Source organism: Botrytis cinerea, chromosome 8, assembly GCF_000143535.2.
Source record: "Botrytis cinerea B05.10 chromosome 8, complete sequence".
NCBI classification, from domain to species: Eukaryota; Fungi; Ascomycota; class Leotiomycetes; order Helotiales; family Sclerotiniaceae; genus Botrytis; species Botrytis cinerea.
This window is the reverse complement of record NC_037317.1, coordinates 547,564-567,343: the sequence shown is the minus strand read 5'-3', so window position 1 is coordinate 567,343 and position 19,780 is coordinate 547,564. Positions and strand designations below refer to the sequence as shown.

General features: G+C 41.9%; 3 protein-coding genes across 6 annotated transcripts; 2 read left to right on the top strand and 1 right to left on the bottom strand.

The window, feature by feature from the left end:
- The first annotated feature begins 307 nt into the window (after positions 1-307).
- On the top strand, positions 308-3,335 carry Bcgb1. Of its 2 annotated transcripts, none has more exons than XM_024694396.1 (5): positions 308-979; positions 1,079-1,797; positions 1,848-1,937; positions 1,996-2,115; positions 2,236-3,335. In XM_024694396.1, the coding sequence occupies exons 1-5, from the start codon at positions 853-855 to the stop codon at positions 2,254-2,256; spliced, it is 1,077 nt and encodes a 358-aa protein (XP_024550184.1). In that variant the 5' UTR covers positions 308-852; the 3' UTR covers positions 2,257-3,335. The 2 variants fall into 2 exon arrangements, with proteins under 2 accessions (XP_024550184.1, XP_024550185.1); XM_024694395.1 differs by having other exon boundaries at positions 2,189-3,335.
- A 3,548-nt stretch (positions 3,336-6,883) lies between these two features.
- BcphnA lies at positions 6,884-9,132 on the top strand. The gene is made up of 2 exons (XM_001548654.2): positions 6,884-8,222; positions 8,284-9,132. The coding sequence occupies exons 1-2, from the start codon at positions 7,599-7,601 to the stop codon at positions 8,530-8,532; spliced, it is 873 nt and encodes a 290-aa protein (XP_001548704.2). The 5' UTR covers positions 6,884-7,598; the 3' UTR covers positions 8,533-9,132.
- Positions 9,133-14,919: 5,787 nt separating this feature from the next.
- On the bottom strand, positions 14,920-18,036 carry BCIN_08g01400 (hypothetical protein). 3 transcript variants are annotated; one of them, XM_024694393.1, is made up of 4 exons: positions 16,828-18,036; positions 16,001-16,758; positions 15,726-15,943; positions 14,920-15,675 (listed from the first exon to the last, which is right to left on the bottom strand). In XM_024694393.1, exons 1-3 carry the CDS (start codon positions 17,902-17,904, stop codon positions 15,916-15,918), a joined length of 1,863 nt encoding a protein of 620 aa, XP_024550183.1. In that variant the 5' UTR covers positions 17,905-18,036; the 3' UTR covers positions 14,920-15,675; positions 15,726-15,915. The 3 variants fall into 3 exon arrangements, with proteins under 3 accessions (XP_024550183.1, XP_024550182.1, XP_024550181.1); XM_024694392.1 differs by having other exon boundaries at positions 16,005-16,758; XM_024694394.1 differs by having other exon boundaries at positions 14,920-15,533; positions 16,005-16,758.
- Positions 18,037-19,780: the final 1,744 nt, after the last annotated feature.

The following is a 19,780-nucleotide window of genomic DNA, read 5'->3' as shown; positions in this document are numbered from 1 at the left end:
TCGAAAATACTACTATTACTAATAGTAACACATTCCTCAGATTCTCTCTCTCTGTCTCTTTCTCTCGTGCCCTCTCTCGCTCTCTTCCCACCTTCTTTCCCCCTTCCTCAGCCCGTTATTAAATTTGATTTCCACTAAACCCAAATCTTGCCATTTCCCACCGGCTTCCTTCTCCCCTCGGATTTTAGCCCAGACCTAAAAGAGAGCTACAGCCCAGTAGAGCTAATCCCATCTCGGCCAATTAACCGAGAAAAAGAAAGCAGCAGCGCAAAATAACTGGGTGTTACTTGCACTGCGCTGCACTACTGTGCCTGCTAAATCAATCAATCATCCTTCTCCATTCCGTCAAGATTGCCTCAACTTTCTTCAACTCATCACATCTGAACGAACGGGAAACTCTTCCACACAAGCCTCGTTCCACAATTGAAGAAGGAGAAGACGGACTTGGTCTCATTACACTTTGATATACTTCCTTTTAATCATTTCAACAAAGAAGAGCAAGATCTTTACAATAATACCCGGCAATTGCCATAAACACTCACTCTCTCGGAACAGCACCGTTCGATCTATACCACACTACACTACACTACACTACACTGCACTATACCAACCCAAACCCAAACCCAAGCCAAACCAAACCAATCCAGCGAAAGATTCCTTAATACCTCCTCCGATAGCTGAATTGCTTACATTCAGCCAATTCCAAATTTCAGTCACCCATCAATTTCGGGAAGCTATCATCCATTTGGTCGCAACCCCCTACAGCCTCATCAGCAATTGAAACATTAACGATAATCATCAAGCTGAGATTCAATTGATCTCATAACCCACACATTCATCAATCCGACCGAGATGTCGTCAAACTCGAACGATGTATCGCCAGAGGCGATGCAGTCGCGTATTCAACAAGCCCGTCGTGAAGCCGAGTCATTAAAGGATAGGATAAAGCGCAAGAAGGATGATTTGGCAGATGCAACGCGTAAGTAACAATTGTCTTTCAGCTCTCACGACAATATTCAATGCCACCGCCTTGATGTTGTTGATCTCTGCGATTGCATACTAATGAATAATGGTGCAGTGATGAACCTTGCGAGGGCTCAACAAGAAGCTTTACCCAAGAATCAAATGATGAAGACCCGAAAGACATTAAAAGGACATCTCGCAAAGATTTATGCAATGCACTGGTCAACCGATAGAAGACATTTGGTATCAGCATCGCAAGACGGTAAATTAATTATTTGGGATGCATACACAACCAACAAAGTCCATGCTATTCCTCTACGATCTTCGTGGGTCATGACCTGTGCCTATGCACCAAGTGGTAATTACGTCGCATGTGGTGGATTGGATAACATTTGTTCTATTTACAACTTAAACTCAAACCGTGACGGACCTACAAGAGTAGCTCGGGAACTGTCTGGACATTCTGGTTACCTTTCTTGTTGTCGATTCATCAATGACCGAAGTATCCTTACATCTTCAGGAGACATGACTTGTATGAAGTGGGATGTCGAGACAGGATCAAAGGTCACCGAGTTCGCAGATCATTTGGGTGATGTTATGAGCATCAGTATTAATCCAACTAACCAAAATACATTTGTTTCAGGCGCTTGCGATGCCTTTGCGAAACTTTGGGATGTTCGTGCAGGCAAGGCTGTTCAAACTTTCGCAGGACATGAATCAGACATCAACGCCATTCAATTCTTCCCAGACGGACACTCCTTTGTCACCGGTTCCGATGATGCTACCTGCAGGCTTTTTGACATTCGTGCCGATAGAGAACTTAATCAATACGGAGTACGTTTTCACCTTGTCGAGTTCCTGAACTTCTCACTAACAACATCTAGCATGAATCCATTCTCTGCGGTATCACATCTGTGGCCTGCTCTGTATCTGGCAGGCTTTTATTCGCTGGTTACGATGATTTCGAGTGCAAGGTAAGCTATTATCAACCTAACTATTCAAATAGAAGCCTGATGTTAACCTTTTGCCTAGGTGTGGGATATCACTCGCGCTGAGAAGGTCGGATCATTGGTTGGACATGACAATCGTGTCAGTTGTTTGGGTGTTAGTAATGATGGAATGAGTTTGTGCACTGGATCGTGGGATTCATTGGTAAGTGGCAATAGCTTTCTGTTCTTTTTCTTTTCCCATTACCTCAAACTAACTTTTCCATTTCTCCCTTCAGCTCAAACTCTGGTCCACATAACTTACACTATTTTACTCCCACTTCAGCTCAAGGTTTGGGCCATGTAGATCTGGTCTATTATTTCGACGATAACGAATTTTCGTCGCATGCGGTGTCATTTTTCATTTGGCAATCCCATTTTTACTTAATCGCCCTCCCAAATACGACTTCTTAATATTCATGGCTTTCGGCATAGATTGGTCGAAGTCTTTACAACAGTATCCATCATACTTCAGCGACAGATGGCCCTTCTCGATCGATTACTTCCGATACAGTAAAATAGCGGGCCCAACCAGTTGCGCATATAAGATTCTGTGCACAATAATTCTTCATTTCGACGTTCTTGTTTCTATGGGAGGTCCTATTGCATTGCTTTTTCATCAGCGTTCTTAAGCACTGGGACTTTGCGACGATATCCTGCAGAGACACTTGTTTTTTTTTAACTTTACACTCTCCAACACACGACATCTTCCAATTTTCTTCCGTGTCTTTTCTTTTTTTTATTTTACTTTTATCAAAATCTCCGAGGGGCAGTTATATGATTGCGGTGGGGGAACAGGAGGAGAATAAATACAAGGGGATGGGTGATGATTAGCGAAGTCGACAGAAAGTCTCTCACAACTATTTTGTATGTGGTATCTGGCAAACTGGGTTGGCATCTCGAAAGTGAACCTCCAGATCATACATTTAGTATATGCAATTGTGAAAGTTGGTCAAGATGGAGGATGAAGAGAGGAGTTTTCCAAGGGGGGACAGGACTCATAACTAAGGCTCTGTAATGCATCGGCATGTGAAGCACCACTGCAGCATAAGTTTAACAATTATTGAATCTGGCGTCGGTTCCATACAAAGCTTGTATTATAGTCTAATAATGCCCTTGATAGATATGTCTTTTTTATTACTTTTTCTTTCTCTTCTTTGCATGGTGACGAAGTGTGTCTTTTTGCCTGGGCTTGGTGTAGGATTGGGCAATAGGGAGTCTGGATGGAACCGAACTGAAACTTGAGAGGGGAGTTGGTTGTTGATGTGGTGTTATGTTAATCGAGTCTTTGTTGAAAAAGTTTTTGTAGAATAGCAAGTTAGGTGAAGAATTGAATTGAGTTGAATTGACTTGACTACAATAATAATAAGGGTTATTAAGAGTCTATGTTGGGAGTGTTAATTTTCTCACTTTTTGTGATTTTGCTTTTGGGGAGAGGGATTGGGTGAAAGGGGAGAGTAGGAAGGAGGGGAGGGGTGACTTTCGACTTTCGATTTGGTGGAGGTGTGAGGGGAGGAGGTTTTGTATGTGAGTTAGTGGATGATGAGATTTACTGTTCTAGTTGAGTTTGAAGGGAAGGTAGATAAATGGATTGAGTAGTTAGTAGATGAATAGGTGGGTATGGTATGTATGTGGATAGGGAGGGAGGGAGGTAGATAGGGAGGTAGGGAGGCAGATGGATACAATGGGTGAGTGAGTGAGTGGGTTATGTGCTTATCTTTGTATTTGCAATTATGGGTGGGAAGGAACTAGATTGAAGGGGAGGGGCGGGGGTGTTTGAGATTGAGGTTGAGATTATTAGTAGGAGGGTTCTTTATAGTTTAGTTTAGAGGGTGGGATGGATGGATGGATGGATGGATGGATGGATGGATGGTGATGGGAGTGTAAATGCTCTTGTAGGAAAGATATGGGGATATTCGTTTGGGAATAGAATGTGGTTCTGGAGGGGATGGTGGTCAATTGATACGGTGTGATGCGGCAGCGAGAAGGAGGTGGGAAGATGAAAAGATGGCTGTTTTGGTGGAATTCGAAAGAGGACCGTAGGGATTTAGATGGCGCTGGGAGAATCGAGAGGAATGGGGATGGCAGAGATATAGGAGTCGATGGATTTGTGAAATGGTTTGCTGGGTAAGGTGGATTGGGAAGGAGAGGAAAGTTTGGTCTTTTTGGCGGGTGAATGGATGAGTGGATGGGGTTTGGAGGAAAGATTGGGGGGAGAGGGGGGTGGATGGAGCTTTTGATTGGTTGGTGGGTGGGTGGATGGGTGGATGGGTGGATGGGATGTTGGATTTCGGATGTCTTTGTCTTTGTCTTTGTCTTTATATTTGTCTTTGTCTTTATATTTGTCTTCGAGTCTAGAGTTGAAAGGCGTGAGGTGAGGGGGTAGGTAAAAAGTAAACAAATACATGATATAGTAGCAGGAGAGAAGAGGGAAATCTACAGTTTGCTTCGATGTATATAAACAATGTGAGTGATAGAGAACAGATAGATAGATACATGGAGGCCAAAACCCCGGCTTATTCTTTTGATTGTAAGATTACTACTATGTTGAGATTGTATGATGATGATATATAAGAAGAGAATGCGATTTTGACATAAGAGAATGTAATTCCTTTAGATTATAAGATGAAGAATGTTTGCATTTAGTTCATAGTTTGACATGATGTTGGTTTGATTTATTGGAGGGGTTCGAAAGTATAGAGATTGGAATTTAATGTGTTTGTTTTTCTGTGGTCTGCGTGAAGAGGGAGGGTATCTTCATATGGAATTCGTGACGATTGATGGATAGGCTGGGTTTAGTAGGTGAGCGAGAGCAGGATTCAAGATCCAGGTGCGTCAGATATCTATAGTCATTGGTGATGGGCAGAAGAAATAGAAGGAAAATTGGATTGTATTTGAGTTTGTCTAGCAGGTGAATGTCAGGTAAGTGTGTTAGCCTTATGCAGATGGAATGTGACACTGGTGATACCGGATTAATATGTGAGATGATTTGTGTAGATGAGTAAAAGATGATGCTGGATTGGTGTTTGATAATGAGTGATTTGGATGATTAGCAAAAGAGAAGATTCAATGGATGCAGAGTAGCGTAGTGCAGAGTTGACTACTAGGTTGGCATGTCATGTCATGACAGCAGTGTAATCGGCAATGCCGAATCGATTATGCGCGCGAGAAGGGGGTACCGATGGGCTGGGTAGGCTAAATGGAATTTATGGGGCGGGTTGGGTTGGTGTGTATGCGGCTAATTGTTGGGAGGTTCAGGAGATGGCAATTATGGCATTTTCCGCGGGTTGAATATAGATAGTGTCGGGATTCGCAGATGGGTTTGAGGATTGCATGTTGGGATATATTGTTGTCTGATGCACAGGGGAGAGGAAATGGAGATGGAAATCGCGAGGAAAAGAAAAGAAACGAATAATGTGAGGTGTGATGTATGTTGTGGATGTGGACATTGATATCGATTTGCGGAGAACGAGTCCGAGAGTCTGGAGGCTGGTCTGGAAATATACAACTATCATCATAGTTTGATAATAGGATCGCCGATGAGGGAGAATGGGATGAGATGGACGCATGTTGGATGTTGGAAGGTGGCTGGAGCTGAGAATTGATGTGTGTGTGTGTGTATGTATGTGATAGAGATCAGACCTGTCAAAGTTGCAAAGTATGGTTAAAGCCAGTCAAAGCTCGAACTTTGGTGGTTTCTGGAGGCTGGACTTGCTAAGAGCCGACGCATCAGATGCATTGGGGAAAACTACATTGGTGTTGTAGGCTTGTGGGTGATACAATAGCTTGGGACTAAGTTTTGTGGACACCAGCGTAAAGTGTGTTTTGCAATTCGAGTATGGCGATTGTTGGTTAGACTGTAGACTGTAGACTGTAGACTGTAGATTGCTATCTGATATTCGAGATCCAAGGTTTGAAAAGGACGACTCGGAGGATGGAAAAGCATGAGTAGACGATGATGTTATGATTCATCAGTGGATGATTATGAGGAATATCAAGGTCAGACGTTACGAATGTATGGAGATATGAAACGGTCTGATTTTCTTAAGCATGTGGATCATGACTATGCAAGAGTTGTAGGTATGAACCATGAGAGATGGGATGGGGACCCGACACGAGTTTGTTTCTTGTTTCGTTCATTATATTACGTTGAGAAGGATTGATATGCTAGATCGATGTTTGCTTCCAGAAAATCCAAGGGAGGTAGGAAGGGAGATTCATGCTGAGGAGGATTGGTATGCTGGACGAGGACTGACTTCCAGAAAACCCGAGGAAGTATGTTCATGCTTGATATGTTGGGTCAAGCTGGGTTGGTATATTGAGTTGCATGTTCCCGTTTGCTCGATATTACTAAGAAGCTCATGGCATTAAGACACGCAATCCTTGAGGATGGCTATTAATAGGATGTACACAGGAAATACTCACCTCGTCACTTGCTCTATGAGGCTATCGTGGCGACAATCATTTGGCCAGGAGAGTATGGTGGCGGTAAGGTAGGATTCGAGGCTCAAGGGTGTTGTGCCCATGATCTGAGATGTGACCTATCTCGAGCCTGTCTTCTTTCCCCTCTCCGCTCCTGGCCGCTCCTCTCCTCCCGCACTTTGTCCTATGAATAATGCAGCAGAAGAAAAGACGACGGCATCAACCCAGCCCAGTCAATAGGTGAGTCGAGAGACCTTGCCAGTTCAGTACCAAACCCCTGACCCACATAAACTCGTCGGGACACACGCAACCTAGCTAGCAGCCAGAAGCAGTACTGGGAACTAGGGACGCACATTAGTTTCTGCTGGGGACGGGCCTTGCTATGCCTTATCCCAGCATTATCAAAGAATATCTACTTCCAGATTCGATCATGGTGGCCATTGCAATCGCCGCGAACACCGAAAAAGAAAACTGTTAGAAACAGCGCAGTAGCCATCATATGCCCCTTTCCTGGCATTTGATCAAATACAGTTCAATGATTCATTTGCGCAAGAGAGGCTGTGCTGAGAATGGAAGTCAGAAGAAGAAAAGACAATGTTCGAGTATATCCCGACGTATACTCGGCAACTAGCGATTCTATAAAGAGTATCTTGAGTCTATTCTATCCCTCTTTCTGGCGTGCATCCTTCGAAACAACGTAAGCCAAAAAGTTTCCCAGCTAAGAACGGCAGTGAGGTCAGACACAAACACAGACAGCAACGGAAAATACCAGAAAAGGAAAAAGAAAAAGCATATCATCGTAAGATTTATTTTGAAACTAGACCTTACATGATCTTCTCTGCCTGATGCAACCATTTTCGAAAATACAGTCTCAGGTCTCAGTCATACTTCTCCAGCCTTTCCCTACCGCGAGGCCCTTGCACAAGAATCTCTAACAAGCCAACCGCACCATTCAATTTCAGCTTAACCAAACCTACAACATCAGCGCCAAAAAGGCGAGAAGGCAAAAAAAAAAAACATCTGTGTTTCCAATAACACGAGCTTGCCGTCTCATACTTGGCTAGGAATTACTAGGGTCTACCCGCTTCTAGAAGTCTAATCCATCCCAACGCCTTACCTTTCCACGCGATCCTCCTCGCACATCCTTCAAGCGCCCTAAGCATCCCTAAGCTTCTCGATTGCTACAAGACCTCGTGGCTCCCTTGCTTCATTATAAATTTCGGAAAGATGGCAGGCAAAACGGCGGCGCAAGAAGAATTTGACAATATCATTGCAAAAGCTTCTGCAAACGAAAATCACGAACATCCGGACGACGAAAAAGATTATAGCTTTGATAGGAACAGTGACGTGGACGAAGAAGAGGAGCATCATAACCGCAATATAGAGGATACAATGAAGATGCCTTTGTTTGACAGATCGAATTCGGGAGGATTGGGAGGACTCAGTGAACCATTGAGGCTGCCGCATAGAGACTTTGATAGTGGGAGGACGACGGGGGTCAAGGGGGTCATTGCTGATGCGAGGAGTTTTGAAGAGGCGAGGAAGACGGGGGGTTGGAGAAATAAGTTGAGGGGAAATACAATTACAAAGGAGGATAAGAGGGCAACGTTCATTAAGGACGGTTCGGGGAGTGAGGAGGGGTTGAGTGACGATGAAGAATTCTTGGAGAGGTGGAGACAACAACGACGAGTTGAGATGCAGAGTGAAGGCAAAGACATCAGAAACAGGAGAACGAGTCCTAGTGTGCGTCGCTATGGAAGATTTGATGAGGTGGATGCGCTTGGGTATCTTGATGCCATTGAAAAGGTCGGAAGAGAAACCGTCGTTGTCGTCTTTGTTTATGATCCTGAGGTTTGTTCTCCCACATCATTGTCCCATCTTTACTTTCATACTTATACTAACAATCCAATAGTGCGACGTCTCTCAAGTAATCAACTCCGCACTTCTCCCCCTCGTTGCCGCAAACCCAACAGTTCACTTCGTACGCGTCCATTACGAAGATATCGAATTCGATAATGCAGGTGTACCGGCCATACTGGCTTACAAAAACCAAGGAGACCTTTTTGCGAATTTGACATATATCATTGATCAGATTCCGGATGATACAATTTTTGATACGAAAGCTTTGAAGGATGTTTTGGTTAGACATCAGGTCCTTTAAATGATGGTTGTCTGTTGTCATTCTGAGAAAAGATGGTTTGAGGATACTTCATTTCTTGTACCTGTTTATGGTTCCGAGAGAGGTTATCTTTTGTTGTATTAGCATCGCTAGCATACATGACATCGATTATCGCATCGCATCATTGCATTGCAAAAAGACATTCTTACATTCTGTACGTTATATATAGACGGACGTCACGGGATTGATTCAAAAGGGTCAAATGATCTCGCTCTGAGAGTAGAGAAGAGATGAATACCTACACTGTATGAATAGGACGAGGACTCGGGTTAGGGAATCGGATGGATGGCGTTTGGATGGGAGGAAGGAGTCATCGTACTCCTTCCTTTGTGTGTTTGCTTTTATCTTTTAGCCTATTCGGTTTGGTGCATGGGGCTTAGAGGTCTGGTTGATCGACTTGGCGTGGTCAGAATTCATGGGGCTTGCTAGGCTTGCTTGCGCTTGGCAGCTCGAACCCCTTTTTGATTTTTTTTATATACCTAGAAATGGTATGACACCTTATGTTATATTTGTAGTTGTATTTACATTTATGGTGGAATATATATCTTTACGAATTCTATTCTATCTTTATCTTTATCTTTATCTCGATGCTCTATGTCTGTCTCTGTTCGATGGTGATTTCGACTTATACTTATTGTATAGATGTTATGTTATGTGTACTACTACTCGGACTTTACCTTTGATCCTTACTTTGACTCCCACTCTTTGTCATGCTTACGGTATGTTGATATTGATTTTTTTTATACATGAGTACTCAGGTTTCTTCTCTGACATCTGGATTGTGAGATTGTGGGACTTTGAGATTGCGGAGGAAAGTGCTAGTGGGTGGTGTATGTATAACCGAAGAAGCGGGATCTCGGAGAGGAATGTGCTGGATGGTGAGAAGGTGTCGTAACAGGATGGGGGAGGGGGATGAGGGATGCTGGATGGGGTGTGAAAAGAAAGACGGAAGAGACGGTATCTTTCCAGATTCCTCCGCTTTCTCAACCATTCCTCTAGAGCAAATATGGAGAGTGGAGGGGGGGAAGACGGGGAGTGGTTCGTTCGCGAGCTGTTTTGGAAGCTGGGATGGAGAGGAATGAGGAAAGTGTGGGAATTTCAACTTAGCATGATCATTTCGGATTAGAGGTATGTAGATAGATGGGTTAGATGCATATCCATGTTTAAGATGGTGGTGATGGTGGAGGAGAAGGACAGAAAGGGAACTTTTCAATTATTTTCAAGATTCTTGAGACTTGAGAGGAAAGAAGTGGGGCACGCACCTAGGCGGGAAGGAAATAGTATTCGGGATTGGAGGATAGGATAGTGTTAGATATAGCATGAAAGCACATTGAGAATATTGGAGAATATTTCTCGGATTCGCGTGTGTGGTTCCTGGGTGTGATTGCTAGGTGTGGTGTAATATGTGTGTGTTGTGTAAGTTATAAAGTTAAATAAATTCCCGAAATGCCAAGAAAAAGAATCGCTTCCTTAGCTCAGTGGTAGAGCGGACGATTGCAGTTATAGCTATTATCGTCAGGTCAGTCGTTCGAACCGGCTAGGGAGCTTCAATTGCTCCGTGATTCTCGTTTTGCTCTTTTGGGGGGTGTGAATTGGGGATTTTAGGGGAGCGGAAGGGATGCTGTCATTTTTTTCGGCCTAAGACGGTGTGTGGGAGGGACTATGATGCGTGGGAATAGAAGTTTTTGTTTTTGTTTTTGTTTTTTTTGTTTTTTTTGTTTTTTTAGGTCGTGAGGAGGTGAATGACGAGATGTGAATGAGATGTGGATGGCAGAGTGGCAGGATGAGACGGACATAATATATTTATTGAATTTGAATGTTCTTGGCTAGATAGGTCAAGACACGATGGCGTGTAGAAACAAATCTGTATACAAAAATAGAATAAGTTACATATGTCACCCTGATGTACATTACTACCAATTGATTCTTTAGTCTAACTCTGCTGTCATCTACATCTAGCATAGAAAATTTATCCCAATGCAGATATTCGACATTGTAAGTTTGCATAAGGAATCCATCGTTTGTTGCATGGTATGTTCGTCTTCATGACCCGGCGGGGCGGAATATAGACTAAGGGGCGGGACGCTTTGTTTTTATTTAGTATTATTGCGGGGTTGATGTTGATGTTGACGTTGATGTTAGGCGGGAACTTGATAAACTTTGACTGGTTTCTTATTCTATCTACATTTGCTTCACGTGCAAATGCAAAATGAATCCGACCTCGCGGATTGTTCTGACCTCATGTCTCTTGGAATGTTGGAGATAATTATTTGTTTAGCGTATCTCACTCGGTATTTGAATCAATTAGTAAGACAATCTGAGTTGTCAATCGCTCCCTCCTGTATTGAAATATTGGACGAAGACCAAGGAGAGGAATTTGGGATATGATATGATGTACTTCATCAGTAAGAGAGATTTTCAGTTATCCTCTACGCTGGCTAGCAGTCGTCCTTGGTTTAGTCTCCTTCTGAGTCTTGTATCTCTCTTCTTCTACATCACTTGTAAAAAGGGAAACCTTTCGAAGCGGTCTCTGGCATACTTCACTGAGCGTCGTATCCTCAGAATGATGGGAGACACAACCTAATAATCTCACTCATGATAAATCAGAGCGAGGATACCTAGAAGTAGATGTCCACAAGAAAGCCGAGAGCGTGGAGACTCGGTAGCATTAGCAGGTGGTCGTTGAAGTTGTAGAGGGAAGCGAGGAAAAGAATATACAATCTCTAGTCGAGAATTGGTATTAACAATGACGATGAAATGAAATGAAAGTATCGAATCCTTTCCTTTCACACCGCAAGCCTTGGATAATCGGGAATGCTTGGCTTTTTGGAAGTTTCTTGATACAAGCCGGGATTGGGGACGATACAACATAACATGATTTCGAAATTTAGCTCTACCATTTTCATCTTCTCATTCTGTCTGAGAAACTTGGTGTTTGCTGGAAAGTTTCCCTGATAATTTCTTACATTCCAAAGGACAGACAGGTCACAGTTGGGCGAGAAACCAATAAAAGACCCGTCATACTCAAAAGAGAGCCAGAGATACTAACATAATGATCAAATTGAAGAGGGAGTTTGTTTTTGGATTGAAATTCATGAGTCCTTTCTCTATAGGGATCAAACTACCCATGTGTAGTACTCTACGAAGCTCAAAGTTCGAACTTCGTATCTCATCTCATGTTTCTTTTCAGTTGTGGAATTTGACAATTCTATGCCTTCATCTAAAATATCATATTTGTTCTTCTTCTCCCTACAACCGTTACCCAAGAAGTTAGTGATTATCGAGCCTACTTATTCGCTGTAGTGTGTATGTATGTATCACTTTAACCAATACATATACAGAATAGAAGACAGAACAGAACGGTAAATCAGCGCAAAACCAATACAGATAAGATCAGAGAGCTGAAAATCTCAGTCCCTTTAAGCGAGAGGTCTACTATAAATTGTAGAACTGAGGAATGAAGTGAACTGGGAATGCTATAGCTAGAAAACTCAGTTGACTTCAATTTATATATACTCCTCGAAGAATCATAAATAGCACTCTATTTGAGGAGATGGAGTCGGAGGAAATATTCGGGACCGGAAAGTAAAAGCTTGTTAAAATGAAGATGTAGGGAGATGAATATGATATAATACATTTTCTCTATCTTTTGATTATAGATCTGCAAAAGGCTTGAAGAATCCTAATATCATATCGGTAGCGTGTTAATTTTACATGACACAGAATCTGATGTATCCACAACTTTCGTAGAAAAATTCCTGGTTGGGAAGCTGAGAATGAATGTTGAGTGATTTTTCCCGAGTATGTCTCTTTCATCATAGTCTTTCCAAATACATCATTTGATGATATGAAATCGAACTGTTCCAGACCCTCGGATCTACACTGCGCCCACTATGTCGTAGTACTTACTGCATGCATATCTATCTTCCCATATACGCGAAGCTATACACATATACAAGCCGCCGCGCGTTTTCTGCCGAAATTATCAATCTCTACTGAGAGTAATTCTTGCCGCATATGTCATTTCAGAGAAGAGAATATCCGTTCTAGATTCTGCATATTGAGCCGAGATTCGTGCATAGAACCCACTCTTCTCCATTTTGCTAGATTGTGGTTTTGCATCCGGAGTATCGAGATGGATATTGCGGTATCAGGAGACTACAATTACTCGAAGCGTATCATCGTATCGTGGGTTTTTATGAAATATATAAATGTGCAAGAATATTATGTCGCTTACTATTGTAAATATAATGAAAACGGAAATAGTATCACAAATCCATCCAAAGTAACAATTGAAGTGAAAACTGACACGCTGAGCGGAGAAAATTCCTATTTCATATAAACAGACGAACAACAAATCAACTCCGGAAATATGACCGTGTGAACGCAGTGAATGACTTCAATTTAATGGTTACTGTAGTAAAATTCTAAGCGAATGCGAAAGAGATTAGCTCTTTTATTAGTAGGTCTATAGTTATATAAACTATTACTTCTCGTATATAACTAGCTCTTTTGACAGAATACAACATAGACAATTCGGACCTACAATACTTACCTAGGTAGGTACTTTCGTATCCTACTTATACCAACAATGATCTGATATTTAAAATCGTACTCCTGTCTTCCAACTTCGAATATGTGATATTTGGCGGGAAAGTTGTTGGCTACGTGATGGTTTATGAAGATCTCAAGACGGTCACACACACGTTAACTATGGCTCTGCTCGAAGCCGGGCCGGAAATGGAAATTTACTCTTTGCAAATTGTGAGCATGGCAGCTACTCCCCATCTACATGAAACTCCCATCTCATGGAATTATAAATATGCAATCCAGCATAGACTCAACGGATGTGCCGTGCCACAGTACAGTATGGTGGAAAAGTACTTTCGGGTTTAGCGCTGTGAATTATGGGTTGTGGACAAGATCTAGAGAACACTCGACAGATTATAATTACTGAGCCGAGAAAGTTGGAAACGGTCGCTGGAGTGACAAGCGCATGCTGAGGTAGTTTAAGAGAAGTTGAGATGAGTTATAATCGCAATATCGATACAGAGATGTATGATTTTGATGATTCCATCTAAACCAAACTACAGCTGGAGCCAGACGTTTCTCGCTTGGAGACAGGATGCTAACCGTCTTGGTAAAGTTCGGGAATGTGTGGATTCTAGATTCTAGATGCAAATGATGATGTACCCCTAGACCCGTTAGCATCCTCGGGGAATTGAATCAACATCTGCAGAGACAGTTAGTAGGTCAAGTTATAATCTATTAAAGATACAGGTGTTCACGGAAAGTCTGGTGGTTCAAGTGATCGTAGATCTAAAGTATAATATAGAAATTGGTGATAACTTAGGTGATTTATGACAGGATTCCGAGGCAACGAAAAAGGTTATTGGCAGCTGCGGTGTTTTGCGAACGGCTCAAGCACTTATGTTATCAGGCATCGGAACAGCCGCAGAACCTTGTTCTTTTGGGGTTCCTGTTGTTGTCGTTGTAGCAGATTTGCTAGTGGGAAGAGAACTCCATGATTACGTTTCCAGAATATTATTCTAGATGCTTTAAAGCCTAGAGTTGCGTCTTGCCGTAGACTCCCCATTATTGAGTAAACTAGGCAGAACACTGCCACGGAAATCCCACTCGGTGGTTTGTCATATCGACAATGTCAAAGTCATCGAAGTACATAGGATAGATTCGAATAGCCGCTATCTCAGTGGACCTCGCTATCATGTAGAATCCTTCATTCCTTACGCTCCTGTAGTTAGAACTTGGAGAAAAATCTGCTTTCCTGTTACCGTTTGACAGATTCCATATCCCAATTCCCGTGGTTCTTCTCTTGTCCATAAATCATCGAACAGTAAAGATTGCTGATACGAATACTATTTTAGACCCGATCATCAATCCTGATTATCCGGATACAGAAGTAGATCGAACCTCTCTAAGAATAAGGCTCCGGAAAACAATGCGGGATATGGAAATGTTTGAGGCAAGTTTATTGTCGCTGGCGAGACTCTACTACTCGGAGACTCCCTAGTGAAAAGCGATTACATCGATATTGAATTAGAAAAGAGAACGAAAGTTATTGGCTGTAGTTTTTTTCTTTTTAGAGGGACGGGGAGACTGTTGCAATGGGTACTGTGGTGAATGCGAAGAGTAGAGTCAAGGAAATCTGAGTATACGATGCTAGCATTTTGTCACTTCTGATCTCTGGTCACTACCAAAGCTAATGTACGCCTTTGGAGAATGCGCGAGGACTTGGTTCTAGGGAGAGCTTCAAATCACACTTATGGAGATACAACTTGAACCTTTTCAGGCTGAAGAATCCATAGCTTCAGTCTATTTGTGCTTATGATAGTCTGTAAAAAGAGAAAGTGGGTTGTTCAGTGGAAATGAATGAGAAATATTGTCATTCCATGTTTCCAATTTGCCCTCTCCTTTCTCTATAATAATTTTTCTGAAAAGAGTAGACCGCTTAACATGAAAGCGCTGGATCGTCGCCTCTCCTTCCTTCAATTACGAAAGACAGTGAAATCATACACATACAAGTGATTAAACAAGATATCTCACTCGGCATCCAAACACGAATTCCAAATTCCAAATTCCGCTTTACAAAAGAGCAAATCATGTGTGTAACCAACCCAACTCGGATTTACAATTTCGTATTCAAACAAGTGCTAAAATACTATACAATCCCCAATAACCCATTTGATAAATCATGATATGAGAGTTCTTCAAAGACTTATTCCGCTACACTTGTGAATATAATGGGAATTTTGCTCTTGTCGAAATGAATATGGTTGATGATGATAGTTTATGTGTGTTGAGATGTAGAATAATACTCTATATATAACGTAGTTTATCGCCGAGTGGGCCACTTTTACCTCAATTGACAGCTTTAAAGATGTATTATTCACCAACAATTGAATTAATTGATTAAAGCCATTAAGAATCTTGGATATTGCTCTGAATATATTGAAGTTGGAGCACTAGATCGTTTCTAGTCATTAACTGAGCCGTACATATCTATTTTGGAATATAGCCTCCACGAAATCAAAAAATTCATTGCTAGATGCCAGTGTAACAACCAGAGTATTCTTCTCACTTCGCTCTCTTTCTCACTAAGGCTGCCTGCATACATACATTTAGAAATTTGGTTGATAATAAGAAAGGTGGCTTACTTCAAAACGTTGAAAGAAAATCTCTCTCATTTGGTCTATCCTTATAAGCTCAGGTAAAAGTTCAATAGTCTGTCGGTAAATTCGAAAGAGCTTTTTTTTTTGAGTCTTTGACATTTCAATTGTCGTTAAGAGTGTTGGATCAGTGACCGCGACTGAAACATGTTGTTCAATGGAAGAAATAAGCTGAGCCTTAGTTTGGATGAGTTTGTGGCTGTTCACTGATATGATTGAAAGGTTACTACCACAAGTGGTGTCATTCTTGGGAAGAAACGTACGTACATTCGTGATTGGACTTTTGGCCACTAGGCTGAATACTGCTTTGACTAGCATTACCGTTCACCATGGTACTAGGGTCATTTTTATCACGTTTCCCAACTTGATTATTGGAAGACGTAACAGTCGCGGGGGCTGCTGTAGCTCTCTTACCCTTATCCTGCCCGGTGCTAGTTTCAATCTTCTGACCATTCGAGATTTTTGAAGGTGTAATGAGTTTCGAGCTTGAGCATTCAGAAGACGGATTGGGGATATTAGATCTCGCTTTCTTGTCCGAGTTTTCGTGCGAACTTTTGCCTGTGACAACATGCATGCGAACGGTTTCCATAATCATAGAGCTAATCTTTTTCTGATCGTTCGCCATAATACTCTTGCCGCCATCGGCGGTAATACGCTGCCGCATTCTGATGCGCAGACGTTTTTCCCCGAGATTATCTAATTGTTTGCACTTTGTTATATTTCCGTCCACCACAACCCTAGCCGTGGGACAAAACAAGAATGCTTCTCCTGTTCGAAGTGCGACGATTTCATGGAACAGATCATCGCGATCTGCTCCTGCTAGATGTTTTTTGAGAGTGCTATACCAAGTAGGAGATTGAAAACGGTGAACAAACGTCACATTTGCCAAATCGATTAAGTCAGGTGACAGAGTCGGCTCTTGTGTTGCAATGAGAACACGAGTTCCTGTATGCCGCTGCTGTCGAATGACTGACTTGAGTTCATTTGTAAGTACTTTAGCATCGCCCGACTGAAGTAGAAACTAATTTTGCAATATTAATGTCGTCACCCGAAGTATCTTTAGTATCCATGGATATTTTGCTGCACTTACTTTATGTGCTTCGTCTAATACGACAACCTGTCCGCATTCGCCCCTTTTTTCAAGGAAAATGGAGAGGCAGATGGAGAATAGACAGCATGCATCGCCGGTACTCATGAAAGGATCACTCAAATCAACAATCGTCAATGATCCCGGCTGGAAAGACCATATGTTTTCTTCAGCTGCGGCTGGTTTCATGATCTTCGTCTTCGTAGACGGCGCTAGAAAGGTGTCGAGCATTTGAAGTCGCATGTTGAGAGGTATCTCCTGCCCTGAAGTCCAGCGTACACCCGCGAGCCGTTGCCGAAAAAGCGTATACGTGAACTTAACACCAGACATAGCTATCTCTCTAATAATGCTCATGACAGCTCCCATATACAGGGGTACGGTGTCGGAATTCGGATCGAAAGCCATGAGTTTAAGAATTCTGGAACTATCCAATTGGTCTTCATCGAGATAGAGCGGAACGACACGCGGGGGAAGTCCACCATTGTTATGTAATGAAAGTTCCCCATAGAGTCTTTTCATCGACCATATATTCGATGGTGATACCATGATTGTGACAGGAATTCCGGATGAACACAGATAAACGGCTTCGCACAGTTGACTCGTATTACTGCTAGTGAAAGCATCGTAATGCATGACTAAACCAGCCAAAGGATTTGGAAGCTCGCCTGCTGAATTGTCTTTTAACAAGGATGATTCCAACAAACAAGACAATGTATGGCTCTTGCCAGCACCTTGTGAACCGCAGATGAATGCGGACCAAGGCATATTCAGGTTGGCAAGAAGCAGTCGTTGCCCAGCTTCTACACTGCAACCTTCTTCTTCTCCCACTTCTATTCCGAGTAATCCATACTGTGGCGTTATGTCTGGAATTACAGTTAAATTTGCGCTCGCAGACCTAATGACGAGATCATAGGCAGCTGCGCTGAATATAGGGGCACTCAAGAAAGCATCGACTTGTTGTTCAATCTGCGAACTTGATCTCTTGGGATCCTCATGACTATCATCACTTATATGTGATAGTAATGGATGAAACCTGGTCGTCTCGGATCTTTGAAAAGACTGAGATTGTTTTAGCTCCATTTGATAGTGCTGAGCGTTATGTACGAGAAATGTTGAAGAAAAAGTGTAGGAATGACTTCATGGAATTTCTTCAATATCCTTATATGCTAGGTCAAAATGGTTCTTGTTTTTCCGTCTATATGAACTATCGTCTACCCCGCTCTTCGTACAAGAGCGTGATTGTTTTCCCATCATTAAAAAATCACGTGAGATAGTCTTATATTTATGACTTGCTATTGCCAGCTATAATTCATAATCACGTTTCGGCACAATGGAAGATATTCGAGACAAGTGGTCAAGAAAATGACCCATTTGTTCTATAATTGATTGTTGTATAAGACATATTATATAGCTGAAAAGCCTTTCGAACGCTTAGTTTTTTATCTTTTTGAATAAGTTAGCTTCAATGTCTAAGAGTAGATATGCTTCTTTATTATTAGATTGTATAACAAATGGTTGATAAAACGCGTATTGAAATTGAAGCTGTCAATTGAGGTGAAAGTGGCTCACTTGGTGATATAGCCCACTCCGTGATAAACCACGTTAGTATTTTTTTTGAAATAGTATCTTAATATAGTTTATCAGCATGTGGCATATTTCAGTATGTGGCTCATGTAAAGAAGAAAGTGTGAAAGAAAGACGAAGTTCTCATTGTACTATGTAGAAGCTATTTATATGTACCTAGGGTACTCTACTCTGGTGCGCTGGTATTAGCGTACCAAACTTTTTTAATCTAAAAAAAATATTAATTAATTATGAAAGTACGAATATTAAAAAAAAGTAGATTTTGATATAATTTTGAAGTGGGCCATATAGTGATATAGGCCACATGCTGAATAACTATGTGTATGTTCGATGATGGAGACTGCTATAGTAATATGATGTAATAGATTTGCGAGCAGGCAGATAGAATTGCAGATAATCTAGCGAGCTACATCATCTCTTTGAATAGTCAAAACATTTCAAACATTCTATGGATAGTGAGCGAGGAGAATGAGAAGAATGGAGATAGATGTGGAGGGACAAACAGTTATTGTCTTAGAGAATGTCTACCTAGGTAGCTTTGGAACGAATGGAAAGAATGCTAAATTGCATGATCACCTTGGATATGGTCAGACTTGGGCCCGTGCAACGGTCATTATGTGATGTACTGGTATGGTGGGGCTGATGCATGGCATGGTCGTCAAGTTCGGACGATAAGAAATTGATCGATTCTTGAGATCCTTATGAGAGGACGATAGATGCGTAATATATGGATCAATCAACACCGGGGCTGGGATATGAATCAGATGATGAAGATGAGTTCATGTAAGTTCCGAGAGACCCACTGATATGTAGAAGACTAGGAGGTAGTGGTTGAGAATGATTCTGGGGAGCTGAAGGAGGTTAGTTGAGAAAGAGAGAGTGACCCCCTTGGAAGATGGGATTTATGCTGACGTCTTGGTAGGGGAGACGTACCTGTCCGTAGGTAGGTACGGGTATTTTATATCTACATAATCATTGATACTGTAATTATCCTTTTATCCTTCCATTATAGAGGTAAAATTTGTGTGAGCTATTTTGAATTAACAGTAGATGGATGTGCATATGAGATATAGCATATAAAACATCGTTACCTAGATATCGATAGCTAGATGGCGTGTGTCTGTCCTGTGATGGAGACTGTAACATATTGTGGGTGGAGATGAGTCAAGAGAGACACAACGGTAAATACACATATATCCTTCTCTGAGTATAATTTACGATTTACCGTTGAGATAATCATGTTATACGCGTAGTTGTCGTAAATCCTCCTCATCGTAACCCAATGCACGATAACCACCCCAAGCGCTCGGACACACATATATATAACACAGCCGTAATAAGGATATAAGGGTACCCCGCATTGACACTAGTG